Consider the following 16,769-nt stretch of genomic DNA (forward strand, 5'->3'; position numbering starts at 1 on the left):
GCCAATGCGTGTGTGCGGTTTTGCTGTCGGCGTACTTTCTTAGTTTGCAAGCATAACACCAATAAACGCGGAATGGAATTTTTGCTACTTTAACTTCATAAACAACGATGTGAATTTTGCACATCTGTCTGTCATGCCGCCGAGTTACACAAGAACGACGTGAACACAAGCCACTGGCTCAAATTGGGCGCCACAGGCGTGGTTGTAATCCTTATTGATCACACCACCGCTGTCCCTTGCCACACGTAACGCGTCGCGATGTTCGAAAATACCCCTTAACCTGAACGCGCAACAACAATAGTTGCTTATGTCGCTTAATTGCGTTCCCACAAGAACAGGCTGGACCAGGTGCCGTCGGCCGCCGTTCATATTTTTGTCTGTTCGGTTTATTTTTAACAAATATCTGACGTAATATGTTATGTCATATGCGGAAAAAATCGTAATATGTTTAGTTAACGTACCAACAACAGCAACCAACGAGGCCAATCACACAACAACTATAGTTACGTTTCTCCGTGGAAACAAACTGATATAAATGCCTTTCGTGAGATATTATTCCAAAAATGCGCAACAGAAACCCGATAAATCGATTCCGGGTACAAAACATGCGCATCACCAACAACGCATTAACCGATTGGATAAACAGATCATATTCGCTTGCAGATCAACCCTGGATTAATCGTCGGACTCGTGTAATTTGAACATATGCGCCAAACATGCTGGGATAAAGCCTACACGCTTCACTAATACCAATAATCTGCATTCCATCAAATCACCTGCTCTACAGAATCTAAGTGTCATTTTCCTATTGCGAATCTGAAGCTTAATCTATGGACGTGCACATAATCGCAACAACAGTGAATTACATCAGCGAGGTGATTACGTCAATGCTGGCGGTTTAAAGCTAGTTACGTTGTGCAAAATGCTACAGGTTGTTTGGGAATAATTTCGTTTGGAAAACCTTACCATATATGAGTACAGACGAACGTATCATGAAAAATGGCGACATTGCATCTGTTATGAATAAACAGCAAATGGCTAAAGAAGAAATTTCTGTGGCAAACACAATGTGTTTGATTAAACGAGAATCTACGCTTGGTGATGTTACCATATCACATTTTGATGTTTCATGTTATTTTTTAAAATGATTATCAAGATTTTGTAGCGATTAATAAAAGACACTCTAACCTCGCGTCTTCGCGCGTGAAAAATTTACTCAATTGTAATGAGGAAAACCACTTTACAAACTATAATGTAAAAAGTGCTCCATCATCAGATTATTGTTTCCAACTGGTTTGAAAAGTTGTGCGTCACCACGAAAAGGGAAAAACTGTTATCTTTGCTCTGTGTGGAAATATATTTATTATTGATGGCTCATGTTTATGAGCGCCCCTACTTTAATAAAGCGTAAAGGTTATTTGGCTTTACGCACCCTGGGCTTATCGCTTTGAACGCCGAAACTAATTGCGGCACAAATGGAAGATTCTTCAGAGAGAACTGGTTTAATGGTTTCCCTGTAGTTAATCGTTGGAATTTTCTTATGTGGGTTCTGACTACGAAAAAACGCCTTTTCATGCAAGAAGAATGCTACCACGAATATTTCCGTTGCATGATAGTTAATATAAATGAGTTATGACACAATGAACTCCTTGTCATACGCAAGAAATTTTGCCTTTATTTTACTTGTCAAAATTTGCTACTGGGGTTTATAGCAAGAAAGTGGGGAAAAACTTAACAGCTTTTGTCAGTCATGCTGTTTTCAAAATAACCACTTTTAAGCGTGCAAACGTTTTGTAAATTTCAGTTGTCATCAGGTTTTGCCACTGTGAAAGTATATACAATGACTTTACATTTGCCCAATGTAAAAACAAACCAATTAATATTTAACGTATCCCACAGGCTGTACTACAATCGATGCCAATCAACCGAGTAGAAATTGCCTGGCACCATTTTAACTACAATCAATTCTTTCGTCATAATGGCATTTTCCATTGTCGAACAGGGCGATTATCGTCGATTAAGCAATGCACAACGATTAAAACGCTAATGGAATTAAATTTACGCATGTGGCCTGGCATACGACCAGCGTACAAATTAATATGGTGCTTTGCACAGCAAACTATGCCTGGAATAGAGAAAAATTTAGACATAATCAACGTTTTTCATCTTTAAATTTCTTAATATAGGGTATATACTTAAGTCATGCAGCTTACCAAGAACTTGTGTTTTGATAACGCCAAGCGGCACGATCGCATGTCCTTCTATATTACGCTGGATTGAAACGTTTCGTTTCTGAAAACTTTATATATCCAAAGATATCATTACCTTAATTTTGTGGTAAACACACATGTTTTTCTGTCAACGATTGTGAACTACTGTGTTCGTCAATAACAAACCTCACAACCCACCAACCACACAAGCAATAGGGGGTTATGGAATGAGATGCCATACTCTCTTTGTTGTTGTCTTTGTGAGTTTCATCTTCAAGAATGTTAATCGCTTTTCCATCTTTTGCCATCATGTTTTGTGTGACGTCCCTTTATCAGAAGACACCAACGCCCAAAAGGTTTGAAATAACCACCGATGTATAATCTTTTTCTGGTCGTTTTTATTTTAAGATACAGATAAATAGTAACTCCAGTTGTAGCTGTCATTTGCCGCTGGGTTAATGAAAAAACAAATGTGAATTGAAATCAATCTAACAGTTTGTAACTGGGCCAAAAAGAGAAATCCGAGTCCGAATCGAAGCAACACCACCATGCGGATAAAATAAGGAGGAGATTGGATGGAGTTGGGGGTCAAATACGTAATTGCTGTAAGGGGAGCAAAAACAAATCGACCGTTAATCACATTCAGCAATCCGTTTTCTGCCATAAGAACATATTTAGTCCCTTAATCACATCTTGCGTTTCGCCATATGTTGAAGTGGGATTTCGTCGAGGCGACGAAAGACAAAATGCAATTAAAATAATTTCGGCGGCAAACCAGTGGGCACCCGGCCATACTTGCTAATGCCTGTAATTCGAATTAAGCGGCATTTCGGCATATCGAGTGCCTTTGCTCGGCATTAACAAATTAAATGCAGTGCGGATGGCCGCACACGCCCAAGTCGCCGTTTTAATACGCGTGGAGACGACGTTTGTCAAAAGTGCTTGCGCATTCTGTTAATCGGTGCAACTGTAAGCCATTCATCGATTTGCGGTCCAGCGGGTTACGCAAAGAAATCTACGCAGATGAATTTCTTTTCGGAGTTAACTAGTGGTGGTGCTTCGTCTGTTAGAAACGCACGTCACCAGAAATACCGAGATCAGTCGGGTTCAGACGATTGTATGATACGTAGTTGCTCAACAGGGACTTTAGTTGTCAACATGAGTGTTAATCAGAAAGGCCAAATATGCTTCAGTATTGGAACGTATGGGAACATTTTCTTTGATATTTGCCGAGGAATAAGTTATGAAAGTGAATCCCACTGAGGCAGGCAATCAGATCAAACGAACGAGAGTACATGTTACTTTCAAGACATCTAAACAGAAATAAGTGCAGCATTTTCTTTTCATTCACAGTGAAACGAAAAACGCGCGCGTCAAACATAAAGCTGTTCAGTGTCCCTGGCGGTAAACTTAGATGAGGTTTATAATTGGAGCTGACAAGCAAAGTGGCGTGTCTGCCTAGTTGTAAAACACCACGATGGACAGCATTTAATAATTAATGCGAATTATTCGCTTTGGTTAAAGCAGTGGAGCTCCCGACGCACCGTCCGCCAACCGATATTTGACACGTACAAAATAAGGCTTAACGGTGGCTTTCGTTTAATTTAATTTCTGCTGAAAAAAACCTCACTTACGTCTATAACGCCTTAAAATATGAGATCAACGTGGATTTTGATCTTCAATTATAAAATAATGTAGAGGACATTTTTGAGCGATCATCAACGCAATTTTTTTTTAATTCCAAAAAATGCATAAACCAACTTTTACGCACACAAGAAGTCTCTTTGTGTGGGAGTTTATGCTTCTGTGTAAGCGAAAAAGCAACGAGTTTGTATTTGAAAACTGTCAACTGTTTCAATTTCAACGTCGCGTCTTGTTAACTTGACTTTGATGTCGGCTTTCCGCAGTGATTGGATTAGGCGAGTTATTGTGTTACGATTTACACGACTTCCCACGCAACCCAGGCATGGATTCCACAGGCGCCGAGACGACGTCGTCCCATTATGACGTAACAACGGTGAACGCGCCGTCGCCCGAAAAGGCATCTGCCGAAGCTCACTCTCTCGGCCAGTCTCAATCACCTGCAGACATGGAACGCACCTTCAGCGACAGCAAGGCAATGAGCATTCACGCGCAGACCGGTGGTGTATTAGACAGTGCTGCACTCCAGAGGCAATACACGGTAATGATGCTAAGCGCCGCGAAGTCGAAGTCGGAAGAGCATGATAATGCCGAACGCCCTTTGTTCGGTCACCAGTATGCCCAGCCCTTGTCTAAGGAAGTTTTCGGAGGTTATTTCGGTCAGTTATACCCGCCAATGTACGGTTTCCCGACGCCTGACATCACGAGTTCGATTTTGCAAAGACAGAACCAGTTGGCGGGATATCCTTACATGGTTGGGTTGAACGAACGCCAAACGCGGGCTTCGCACGAAGATGAAACAGCAAAGTCATCAAAGGTCATTGCTGAGTACGAGATTCCTTCACGAAACGAAATAAAACGAAAATTCGACGAACAACTCAACGGCAATCCGGAAAAGAAATCCCGCAGCAACAGCGCGCAAATGACAGCGGAGGAAAATCAACAACAACAATCTGATAAAACAGACGAATGGTCCAGCAGCTCTGACGACAACAAAAGTGCGTTGCCGAAACCCGTGGCTTTGAAATCATCTGTGAACCCGTTGCTCCATTTTAATTCAAACAGCAATCAATCTAATCGCCAGCCACACACTCACATGGATGATATCTCTCCATTTACGTTGGCGGCATCAAACGACAGCAAACCGATCGATGATAAATTCTTTCTTCCATTCGCGTGCAGCGAAAGCCACGGACAGAGGAATGTGGAAGTATCAAATGAACCCGGTAAATCTGCTGAACGAAGCGAGGGAAATTACGAGTCAATGCAAGCAGTGCCTGCAGCAGGGGAAACACGAAAACGATCACATGGCGAAGAAAAGGACGAGGAATTTTCACAACGGATGAAAACCGTTGGCGAACACAAAAGTCCACCAACAAAGGCCGCGACTCCCGCACCGAAGGACTTTGCCAGTGTAGGCGGATTCGAACGCGAACTGATGCTCGCCGCCATGTTGTACAGCGAGCAGTTGATGGCCACCCGCACGATGGATCAAGACGCATTGAGACAAATGTACGCACGGGCTTTGGACGGTGGACTGGCTTCGAACATGAAATGGATGCTTCCACCAGCTATGATGCTTCTCCATGCAAAAATCGCTGGAGAACGACCGGTCACCCCTCGCGAACGTTACCTTGACGACGACGATGATGACGTCGGAAGCAGCGCGGACGAGTTTGACGTTTGCAACGAAAGTGACTTGGACGCCGCGCAACCGCCTGCAAGCCCTCCGTTGGAACGTTCAAAAGACGACAGAAATAGCAATAGTAATAGTTTATTGGCAATGTATTCCCTCCTGGCGGAACGGGAAAGAGTCAAATGCGAGCCCGAAGTTAAAGACTTCAGCCAAAAGACGCTGGAGAGATACCTAAAAGAATCAGACCCCGCGACTGCATCCAAATCAACCTCTTTCAATGGCACAACACAAGACCGCTCCAAAGAAACTGCTCCGGGTTACCGTAACAATGGAGCGAACGACAAGAAAAATGGTTTGGAAGGAGCCCACCCCGCAATGGGAATACTTATGCAAGGTAATTTTTCCAATCAATATCGCTATGAAATTCACAGCTCGTTATAAAAGCGAACCAAAACTGACTACTTCACATCAACCTAATCTTATCGATTAAACTTCACGCGCAGGTGACAAATTTTGGGGCGGAGGACATTCGGGAGGAGCTCAACCACAATTTAAGGATGAGTCGCAATACCGGGGCACGACACCCAACGTCAGAAACGCAGGAGGTAAACGCATAAGGCAGTAAAATTTTTCGACACGAATTCACTCCATAAACAAAAAAGCATCGTACAAAGGTCAAAGTTTTGCCATCATTTTGCTGTTTGGTTTTTGTGAAGCTGTTTACTGATTTGGTTGCACGTATGACTTAATCATGTCATTACAATTATTGTTGTAATTAAAATCGCAATACTAATACGATATATTTAAAATAGCTCTATATGCCCTGTTTCTACTGAGTTAAATCAAACAGTGAGAACGAGGAATTACTATTACAGCACTGGCATTTCTTGGGCATCCTGGAAAAAGTTTTGTCATTTAAGCAACCGTGATCATTTACACCAACAGAAAAATCTCCCCATTCTTCCGACCCCGATAATAAGAAGAAACTGCGACGTAACAGAACAACTTTCACCACCTTTCAACTCCACGAGTTGGAACGAGCATTCGAAAGATCCCACTACCCAGATGTTTATAGTCGTGAAGAGTTGGCGGTGAAAATCAGCCTTCCTGAGGTTCGAGTCCAGGTACGTTATAACGCTAACCAAATCGCTGTTCGACCATAAGTACTTTTTTGTGTGTGGATTCCCGTTTAGACAACAAAGGGTGTTTTACGAAACTATACGCAAAAATTTGAAACTTCTGTTGCTGCCAGGCATATTGCAATTGAAAATGTACTGCTCTTCTGGACAAAAAATAACGTACTGTATTGTTGCAAGGTGCCCCCTGAATGTTTAAGTGTGGTTTACGTTGAAATTGCGGTTTTAAACCCTGATGAAGTCTCGCTGAATGACAGACGAAATGTTATAACAATATAGCACGTTAATTTTATGCCAGAAGAGCAGTATATTTTAAACTATATATAAAATTGTCCACTTCAGCATGAAAATCCCCCAGTAACAATTATATACGCATAAAACTCGCACAAGTAATGTAGACTCCCATACTCAACGCACAAAGTTAATGCATGTATATATTTGTCTCATGTAAAGGGCTTGCTTTCATTGGGCCAGGGTAGCTGCTTACGAAGTGGGTGACACAACACAACCTGATTTACCAGATATTTTCCTTCGATCTATTTTAAACTTAGGAGCAAAATTCTTTAAACCCGTGATCTTTAACATAAATGTCAGAGTTATGAATTAGTTAACTATAACATCTCATACATACGTGTATAATGACCACGAAAACGGAATTATTCAACGCTGAAAAATCATGGTACGTAAGTGTGAAATGCATACAAGATGGGCATATGGCAGCCACAAGCGGCAAAAGACGTATTACAGTATGACCTTAATCTCCTAAATGATTGAATTAGGAACAGCGTATTGCTAGTTATGGTTTTAATCGAAAGTAAACACGTGCTTGGCTATTATCACGTGTAAACTGCGATACCAACAATTGTGTGGGTGTTTTGTGGGCATAATTTAATCGATCCGTTGCACCTGAATCTGACAAATGGAATACATTTGTTGTCCGCGCCTCTTCCTCGCACAAAACGTTGCAAACACCTACATACATTTGGGGGAGAGGAAAAGGGAAGGGCACTTGGCAAAATGCAACCGCCAGAGAATCAACAGGGCGAGGGGGCAATCAACAAACGGTTGTATGGTGGCGATGATCGCACGCAGGGGTGCTGATGGGTCCGTAATTTGAAATGCATAATTAACGGCCAGTCGTAAAATTTGGCCCACCCCAAGTCATGGCCATTGCCTGGCAGACAAACAACTGGGTGGCATGCAAGGCATGGATAATTCATGGCACGCCAGCACAAATAATCAACCACTTACGGAGGTGGAAGACAGGGACTGTAATTAAACTTATCCTTTCTCAAAGCTTTAAATGCTACAAATGCTTATAATTAATTCATTTCGGGAACGAGAGCCTGATTTGATCTGGTTGAGTGTTTCAAAACCGGCTGTCAGTGTTGCCAATCAGGTCGCAGACCCATCTGTAAATGCATATACCGTAGGTCGAGGGGCATTTATTGTTGAGAGTGGAGTTTGTTGCATCAGCGAAGTGGCTTGGCTTTAAATTATGAATCAGCGCACAAACTTGAAAGCGTGAAAATCGGGAGTTTCATCTTGATTTCGGGACGGGCGAAGATGGGGGTTTGGGACAGTTACAACTCCTACATAATCCTACTCCTTGATACACCTTGCACGAACCGACCAACAAACAGTTTCGCAAACAAGTATTAATACTTCCACGGATCGCCCAGATAAAGTTTAAATTCTTTTTAGCTCGGGTTCTAATTCTACTATCTCAATAAACGCTCCACAAATATATTTTGCGACTCCATATGTCAGTATAAGTTACGACAGGGTGACTAAATGACGTGCAAACTTACAGGTGTGGTTCCAAAACCGGAGAGCGAAATGGAGAAGACAAGAAAAGGCGGATGCCTCCAGCCACGAGAGGGAGCTAGACAACTGCACACACACGACAGCACTCGGTGAGAATTAATAACAAAAAATTAGAAAGAATTGGCTATAATTAAGTATTTATATGTACCTCTGTTTAGCGCAACCACCCATATTGGCAGCCTTTGACAAGGTTTAAGAATTACAAGTGCAAAATGGCATTTGGGTTTTGTAACACTGTAGTAATGATATCAATATTATATTTTTTAGGATCAACCATGTCAACCAAACTAAATGCGGCACGACCTTACGTGGGAGACAATCAAAATTTATCCGCGTCACCAAAACGCTCCACATCGCCCACTAGCGAGTCAGCGACCAACCAATACCCAAGCGCACTGTCCATTCCCTTTTTGTCAGGAATGCTTTCAAACGCACGCGACGGTTTGTTTTCGAGCCAGGCAGCTGGAGTCTACGGCCAATTGAAACACGCTTCATCCGAAACTACGACCCCTACAAGCGGCGGGGCTTTCACCAGCTTGCCGTCGCCCTATGCGCTAAAATCGAAATTCCAATTGCCGCTGCACCTGCTTTGCGCTTCACAAGCTGCTGCTGGTGGTGGTTTTTCTTTACACGATACAGTCAAGGCGCGTGACCTTGACAAAATTGGGTTTTCACTTTCTGCAGAAACCGCCAAAGGAAAGCATGTCCAACAATAAAGAACGGTTTTTTGTTTGGCTGCGCAAGCTTTATTCCAAAACTCATTGTGTTTTCGTTGCTGTTCATTACTGCCAATTTTTGCCGTATAGATTATTGAGTGCTTAGTTCTGAGGCATGATATTTTTTCCAAAAAAAATACTGTGATAGTGGTTTGTTGTGTTTGAATACAAATCTATTGACAGTGAAAAGTGATGAAATGTTGCAATTAGCATTCCCTACTTTTCAACATTAAACAAAAATCAGATTAATCACTTACCACAAGATGATGCCTGCAACAATTGCTTGCAAACTTGGTGTGAGAGCAGCTTCCCAAAACGAACTACAAGCTTGCTAATTAACTATTTTTAATAAAATTGTTGCTAAAATTGTTAGAGTGCCAAAGGTTGGCTTTAAAAGCAAGAGTAACCCTAAAGACTACTGGGACTATTAAGTAAATCAATTATTGGAGTGCAGAATTGATAATAGTAAAGAATAAATCACACCTTTTTCATCATTAAAGTGCTGCTTTCCTGCAGGCTGCTAGACTGCCAAAACATATTGCTAAAAAGCAACAACGCCTAAACAACTGGAAAGCAAATATTTGCTGAGGTAGGTTATGAAGCGAAGTAGTTGTCTCATCATTAACGTAAACACCGAATTTTCTGTCATTGATTTACTTAAATTTAGCGGGAAACTGAAGACACTACACTCTTTCTTTATCCTTTCTTTCGTGCAATTTTGCTTTCTATTGGATGAGAGGCAACAACGCAAAAACTGTTTTTTTAAATAAGTTTTCTATGATAGCTTTTTAAAGAAACATTTTTTTTGTTTTCGAGATACTTAAAAAACATTTTTATGATTCCTGGTACTTTTATGTAAAAACAAAAGTTTTTTTTCATTTTGGCAGCATAACAATAAAAAACGATTATAAACGTTAGAATCACCAACTTGCTATTTTTTTGTCTGTCTACTCAGGTTTGATTTGATTTTTCTTTAATTAGTAAAATGTGCTTTCCTTTGCAATGTTTAAAGGTGTTGGAAATAAATAAAAACCTGGCCGACATAAAAATTTTAAATAAAAATATACAATTTGAAAGGTTAGGGAAAGTACCGTTTGGTTCCTAGTTACGGTCGGTAGGTGGCAGCAAAGAAAAATATATCCGATTTTCCGTAAAGGATGCTGTGATTTTAGGTAAAATGATTGATGACAAATAATAAAGCATTTATAAGTGATCATTTTGTCTTTTGTGACAGATTCTCATGAAGGTAACGACGTCTTTCTATTAAAATCCATTTTTAAATTATTTTTTATGAAATGAAACAACGATCTTATTACCATTAGGTCAATGGAAAATGCGCCAAGTCACCACGTCAAGCAGGAATATTGTGAAACGCGGCCAAACTATCGAAGAGGCCGAAAAAAAACATCCGTGCGGGTTTTTACTATTAACACTGAGTCAAGATTCCTGGTTGTCACTGAAATCCCAAGTCCATCACTAGAGTCAGACGTGATTAAATTATTCTCAGCATTTGGGACCTTGAATCATGCAAGACAACTGATTGATTACCCACAAGAAGAGTTTGTTAAGACCTATTTGGTGGAATTTCAGGACATTCAAGCTGCAAAAACTGCAAAGAAATTTACAGACGAAAAGTATTTTTATGGAGGAACGCTGCATGTTTGTTATGCACCGGAATATGAAAGTGTTAATGATGTCAGAGATAAGATCTTGCGCCGAAGACAATCCATCACAGTCAGAGTGAAGGTGTTGGAAAAAGAGTCAAAACAACTAATCAAAAATAAGCACCACAAAAATAGTGCCATCACAAATAGTGCTGCAGCAAAACAAACAGACAGCCAACACCAAATTAAGCCTGCTTATAATGTGCATGCAGTAGAAGATAACAATGACAATGCAATGACAACAACAGAGAGCAATGTGGTACAAGCAGTGTCAAAACCTCCAGAGAATGCAATACCTTGCAATAGGTTTGGCATTCCATTATATTTACCGCCACCTCCCCCTCCTCAAGATTTGCCAATGCTGAAAAATCAAAGACATAATCCTACCCACAGTATCCAACACAACCAAACCCACCCATTGTCAAAGAGCCTTAAAATTGTGTCGAAAGCCAAAGACCAACGAAAAACAAGCCTGAAAACCAGAAGTGGATATTTTCATCAAAAAACTGTGGCAGCTCTTGAAGCAAGTAGAATTATTGGACCAACTGGTTTGCATGCAGAGAGTGGTCCCATTGTTAAAAAAGTAAACATGAACTTTACACCACCTTCATTTGTACCTCGCAATGTCGATAAAAAAAGCTTTAATGAAGCAAATACTTAGCTTAAAAAACAATGTGGTCTTTTCCAAACTTGGTTACTTATGAATAATGGTTGTTGTTTTGTGTATTTGTTATTTGCAGTAGGATGTGTTTTCCGTTGCGAGAAAGTGCAGTCAAAGCTTGCTGCTTGCTCATCACAGCCAGACTGCCAACATTCTTTTATTTTAACAGTCGTATCAACTGTTGTTTAACTTAATACTGGTAAAAAATTAGCAATAAGAATGGCTAAAAAAGGAAAAAAGAAAGGAAAGGGAGGGGGTAAAGCTAAAAAGAAGAGCGGAAAGAAAGAAGATGAAATGACTTTAAAGGAAGCACTGATGGCCTTTCAGTAAGTGTCTGGTTTGTAAAGTGTCCACTTGAATCCCACTTCACTCAGTTAAACCAGCTTGATTGTTTTAAAGTGCCTTTGAAAACATATGTGATTGCACAGGCTCATATTGCTTGTCTTGCACTAATTTTTTTTGTAATTGAGATATAAATACCTGAATTGCATAATATATACTACATGTGATGGATATGTTTGCCATATACTTAGATACATAATTGGTCTATGAAATGTTTTTGTCATTGTTTTTGCCCATTTCTGTAGAAACTCTGCATAATAATTGTGAAAAAAAGCATTCATTATTTCTCATAGAATTCAAGTTAAAGAGAAAACTTCAGAAGAACTTCAGTTCGAAATAAAAGGCTTGAAAGAGAAAAACAAAAGATACCAAGAAAGGGTAATTCCCACATAATAATTAAATATATGCCTTTGTATTCTGTTTGCAATGCAAAGCCCAACATGTTTTAAACAGCAATTAACAAATCCTTATTTTTCCATAACACAGTGGGGAAATTTAAAAACTAGCAGAATCTTCCAGCTTATGGCTAACAAAAAATTGATATCAGATTTCTTTTACCTACTTTTCTGTACAAACATTAGGTCCTTTTTAAATAAGTGACACTGACAATGCATGTATGTAGGCAGAATATAAACAGTATCTGCATGGCAAATTGTGCATAAAAAGTGTGTTTGTCATAGAATGCAAGACTGAAAGATGAACAATTCATCCACATCAAGACCTTGCTCCGACAAGCCAAGGAACAGGAGCAGGAATTAGAGCAAAAAGAAGTTTACAACAGCGAGCATGTTGAACAAGCATTGAAAGCAAAGTGGGATGCTGCTCGCATTGAAGAGGACTCTGTAGATGGTAAATAAACAGTTTCTTCGTGTTGAGATCACGCCTCAGGTCCTTTCTGTCATAACAATCTTGCCGATGATGCAAATGTTCTCTCAGTTTTAAGCATTGATTTGTCTTAATGCTCAATGAAGATTATAAATAAAAGTTTCTGTTTGCTGGTAAATTACTTATTTTCAATTTAAGAAACAGATCCTTTATGTGTATTAAAACTGTGAAAAAACTGAACAACCTTCTAACCGTTACATCTACGTTTGCCATATATTTAGGTTGTAAAGATTCCTTTGTCCAGATGTTATGTTTCAAAAATGTTTTTTTCTTTTTCATTAAGAATTGAGATTAAAAATTGCTGAAACGGACAAACAAAATGAAAAACTTGGAGCTGAAGTTGATTTCTGGACAAGTTATAGTGATATGGGGGCTGAAGAACACAAAATGCAGGCAAGCATATCAATCAATATGTCAACTTCTTGAAAATAAAAAGTGGCTTGGCTGGAATTCTATTGTACCAGTTTAAAATATTATTGTTCTTCTTGTGCTGTTTCTGTGATTGTGACATAATTACACATAAGGTTGAAATCGTCAAGCGCCAGTTGCAACAGAATGGGAATCAATTAACAAAATTTCTTTCATGTCTTGGTGTTACATAAAATGTTCTTTATAGATCCACTTGTTGGAGTCAGAATTGGAAGATATGCAAAACAACTTCGATGACATGTGTGGTAGGATGGCATTCATTCAATCTTTACCACTCCTCCGACAATAAACATTTGCATTGTAGCCCATTTAAAGAAGCAACTTGATGCTGCCAAGATGGAAGTCAAAACTCACATGGACCGATGCATGGCTGAGCAGAAACACTTGGCATCTGAGAAAGCAATGGGGAAACTTGATCCAATCAGTGTGCAGGAAGTGCATGAAAATGAGTGGCTCAAAAATGAAGCAGAAGTCCACAGGTTTGTTGTAGTAAAATGATAAGAGATAAACTTGTCAGTGTTACCGTTATATATATATGTAGTGTAAGAGTTTTATAAGTTGAAACAAGTACATACCGGTCAATATAATTAAATAAACCACATCATTTCATTTTGCACAAAAAATGCGATGCTCACGCACAATACTACTTGCGAGACATAAAGTGGGGTGAGTATTGATAAACTTATTTAAAAACAGTCAGGGTATTTGTGACATATAGCATGCATGTGGTTCTGATGATTTTCATGACTTTCCAGAGCTCAAGAATGGCATTTAAGGGAAAGATTGCAAGACCTCGAACGGGAGAACTTGGAAATAATTAGTGAACTGCTTGACTGTAGACAGGAAGACCTAAAAATATCAAGGTAATTTTTCTTATATTATTAGTTGTAGAAGTTGGAAACAGTTGGAGTTAAACAAAAACTATGCTGTATAAGGTAGTGACATCACAGCCAAACTGGATCAACACCACGGACATATGTTCAAACTTCACTGGGAGCTTGATTATTTATATCTCTCTTTTACATATCTGGAAAAAGTGGCTTTGGTTAGGCTTGACGATGTCACTTTAGGATTGAAACCTGGAAGCAAAAATTGCCAGTTGAGGGAATTTGCAGTGAGATGATCCTGCCTTGCCTTGAGTGTAAATGGTTCCTACAAAAACCATGCCAAATTGTGTATTTTACACAAAAAACAACTGTGCAGAGATGAACAATATTCAAAAGAAATTAAATGTCAGGGTGCTGATAAAACCATATCGAGTCAGGCACCTACATGAAGGTGATTTCCACAGGGAAAATTACTGTCTGGCATGGGATCGCAGCAATGGGTTGCGACAGTTTGCATTTGATGTTAGGTGGCCATTTGGCTATGCAGGCTCAAGAATAACCCATTGAAACACAAAAGCCTACTGGGTTCACTGACTGTCCATGGTAGATACACAAATGCTTTACCTTTGTTTAGAAACTTCTACATGAACCAATTTCAAGATGGTGATGAACTGGTTGAGGAAAATATGGATGACATGGATTTAAAGCAGATGTCAGTTTACAATGATGGTGGAGTGACGCCCGATAGCTACAGTCCAACGCCACGGGGTAGAAATAATATTTGTTTAAAAAATAGGTGACATGCTAATATGCTGTGACCTGATAGAATTTGTAACATTAAAACTAATTTGGTTTTTGAGAATTGTCTTTTTCACTTTTCCTAATGAGGCTTATTGTTAGTGAAGTCTGGGTAGAGTTAGATGAATATTTTCTTATTGCCATAGCAACAGTATACACCTATAAATTACATTATGCATGGCAGTGATAAACCCACTTTTTTGTTCTATTTTTCTGTTTGAAAAAAGTTGATGTTAGAAGTTAAGCAAATCAACTAAAAAATGGCATTGCTGACAAATAATATATTTGTCAGCCATAGAGGATCGCCCTCGTAGTGCCATGCAAGCAGCTGTGGAGGACAAAGTGTTCTCTATAATGGATGTTCAACATGAAGAAGATGAAGATGACGCTCTTAACTTACAAAAAGACATGGTTAGTAAAGATTGTCCAGTTTATTTGTAGTTGATTTATAAAAGAGGGCTTGTACCTGCTCTGCCCGGTTTTGTGTATCTTCTTTTTATGAACTTTCAAAGTCCAATAGTTTTGCCAACAAGTTTGATATACATTAAATGGATACAATTCCCTAGTATAATGTGGTCCTAATGCTTTTCATTCCAAGAAATATTCATTTTTTTAACAGAAAATGCAAATGTCAAACCTAGATGTGTGTTTGTGCATGTGAATTAAGTATCTGCTCTCAATGAAATCGGCCCAACATCATGGCCTTGTGTCTTTAAACAGGAATACCTTCACCTTGGACCATTGGAAATCAAATTACTTTGTGTAACTGGTGAGAAGAAACCAATCTATGAAATGGATGATCGAGAGGAGATAGTTGATGGCACCAAAGCCGACTTGACTGTGACCAGACCCCGATGGCCGGTGGATCCACTGATGATACGAGCTGCTCTGGACACCTCACCATCTGAAATTATTGTTGCCCCCCAACCTTCAGAAAGTGCGAAAGTTTTGACTGTGTGAAGGGGTGTTTGTGTGATGTGTTGTATTATAAATCGACAAACCTACATATGACTCTTTCATGTCATATTTCACAAATCCCATAATAACTTTGCACTGTGTAGATATAACAGCCTTCTGTACAAGATGTTTTATTTTTTTTCCGTACTGTGAATAGTTCTTGTTAAACAATGCTTAGCCTCGCGAGTAGCACTTTTATGTGATGTGTTGTTGGTTCTTGTTTACAAGTTTACAGTTTTAAGTAAAAAGCAAACGTGGATCATATTACTAGCAACACATTTGAAGAATATTTTTGTGATAGGTTTCCTGTATGCATTCCGACATTCACTTTATAATGTCATGAAGTTTATTGACTCTTGCTTTGCATTTTCACTATTCATCAAATCCATCCACAACTTTTTGAATAGCTGTGCCGCTTGGTGTCGCCAGAGATTTTTGCTTCGTGCCCGCGCTTTGCGTTTCTCTCATCCGATCCGTCCGTGTACGAGTCCGCGAGGTCACCTGTCGTTCTCACAAGCCGTGTACATTGCACTGTGATGAAAATAAACACATGCAAAGTTTGCTTGGATCCCGTCGTAACAGCTTGAAGACTCGCACGGCGTAATTCACATACGTGGGAGGCTGCCACCTGCTTAACAGACGGGGCAGGTCTCGGTACGAATTCTGTCACCTGGCCCTGTTGACTGTTTTAAACTAATGACGTAACAATAGTTAATTTTGTACTCGTGAAAAAAACAAACAGAATGTTAACGCATTGCGGTTTCGGTTATTATATTGTGAATATTGCGCGCCTGTATATGACGTAAGAGAAATGTTTTTTTAAGTGTGGTAGAGTTATTTCGATAAAATCATATTGCTAATTAGTTCAGGTAAATATAAGCGACCGAATTAGTTCTACGAAAATACGCGTGTATGGAAACGATGACGTAACGCTTTTTGTCTTCGGAAGTAAATCAAATTTTATTTTCGCGATGCCAAGTAATCTTTGGCCACGGTTATGATGTGACAAATCAACACGCGTAAAGAGCGTGGCCGTTAAA

At 39.6% G+C, this 16,769-nt stretch overlaps 3 protein-coding genes across 3 annotated transcripts; all 3 read left to right on the top strand.

The window, feature by feature from the left end:
• The first annotated feature begins 4,176 nt into the window (after positions 1–4,176).
• LOC145894674 (uncharacterized) lies at positions 4,177–9,166 on the top strand. The gene is made up of 5 exons (XM_082983307.1): positions 4,177–5,881; positions 5,991–6,092; positions 6,433–6,611; positions 8,437–8,539; positions 8,718–9,166. Exons 1-5 carry the CDS (start codon positions 4,177–4,179, stop codon positions 9,164–9,166), a joined length of 2,538 nt encoding a protein of 845 aa, XP_082839433.1.
• Positions 9,167–10,297: 1,131 nt separating this feature from the next.
• On the top strand, positions 10,298–11,606 carry LOC145894235 (uncharacterized). The gene is made up of 2 exons (XM_082982754.1): positions 10,298–10,412; positions 10,489–11,606. Exon 2 carries the CDS (start codon positions 10,493–10,495, stop codon positions 11,489–11,491), a length of 999 nt encoding a protein of 332 aa, XP_082838880.1. The 5' UTR covers positions 10,298–10,412; positions 10,489–10,492; the 3' UTR covers positions 11,492–11,606.
• Positions 11,607–11,639: 33 nt separating this feature from the next.
• LOC145894234 (coiled-coil domain-containing protein 83-like) lies at positions 11,640–16,276 on the top strand. The gene is made up of 10 exons (XM_082982753.1): positions 11,640–11,817; positions 12,127–12,211; positions 12,514–12,682; positions 13,002–13,111; positions 13,335–13,392; positions 13,452–13,626; positions 13,903–14,010; positions 14,609–14,742; positions 15,065–15,183; positions 15,493–16,276. The coding sequence occupies exons 1-10, from the start codon at positions 11,711–11,713 to the stop codon at positions 15,730–15,732; spliced, it is 1,305 nt and encodes a 434-aa protein (XP_082838879.1). The 5' UTR covers positions 11,640–11,710; the 3' UTR covers positions 15,733–16,276.
• The last annotated feature ends 493 nt before the right edge of the window (positions 16,277–16,769 follow it).

The sequence above is a fragment of the Ascidia mentula genome, chromosome 3, assembly GCF_947561715.1.
Source record: "Ascidia mentula chromosome 3, kaAscMent1.1, whole genome shotgun sequence".
Taxonomy (NCBI): Eukaryota; Metazoa; Chordata; class Ascidiacea; order Phlebobranchia; family Ascidiidae; genus Ascidia; species Ascidia mentula.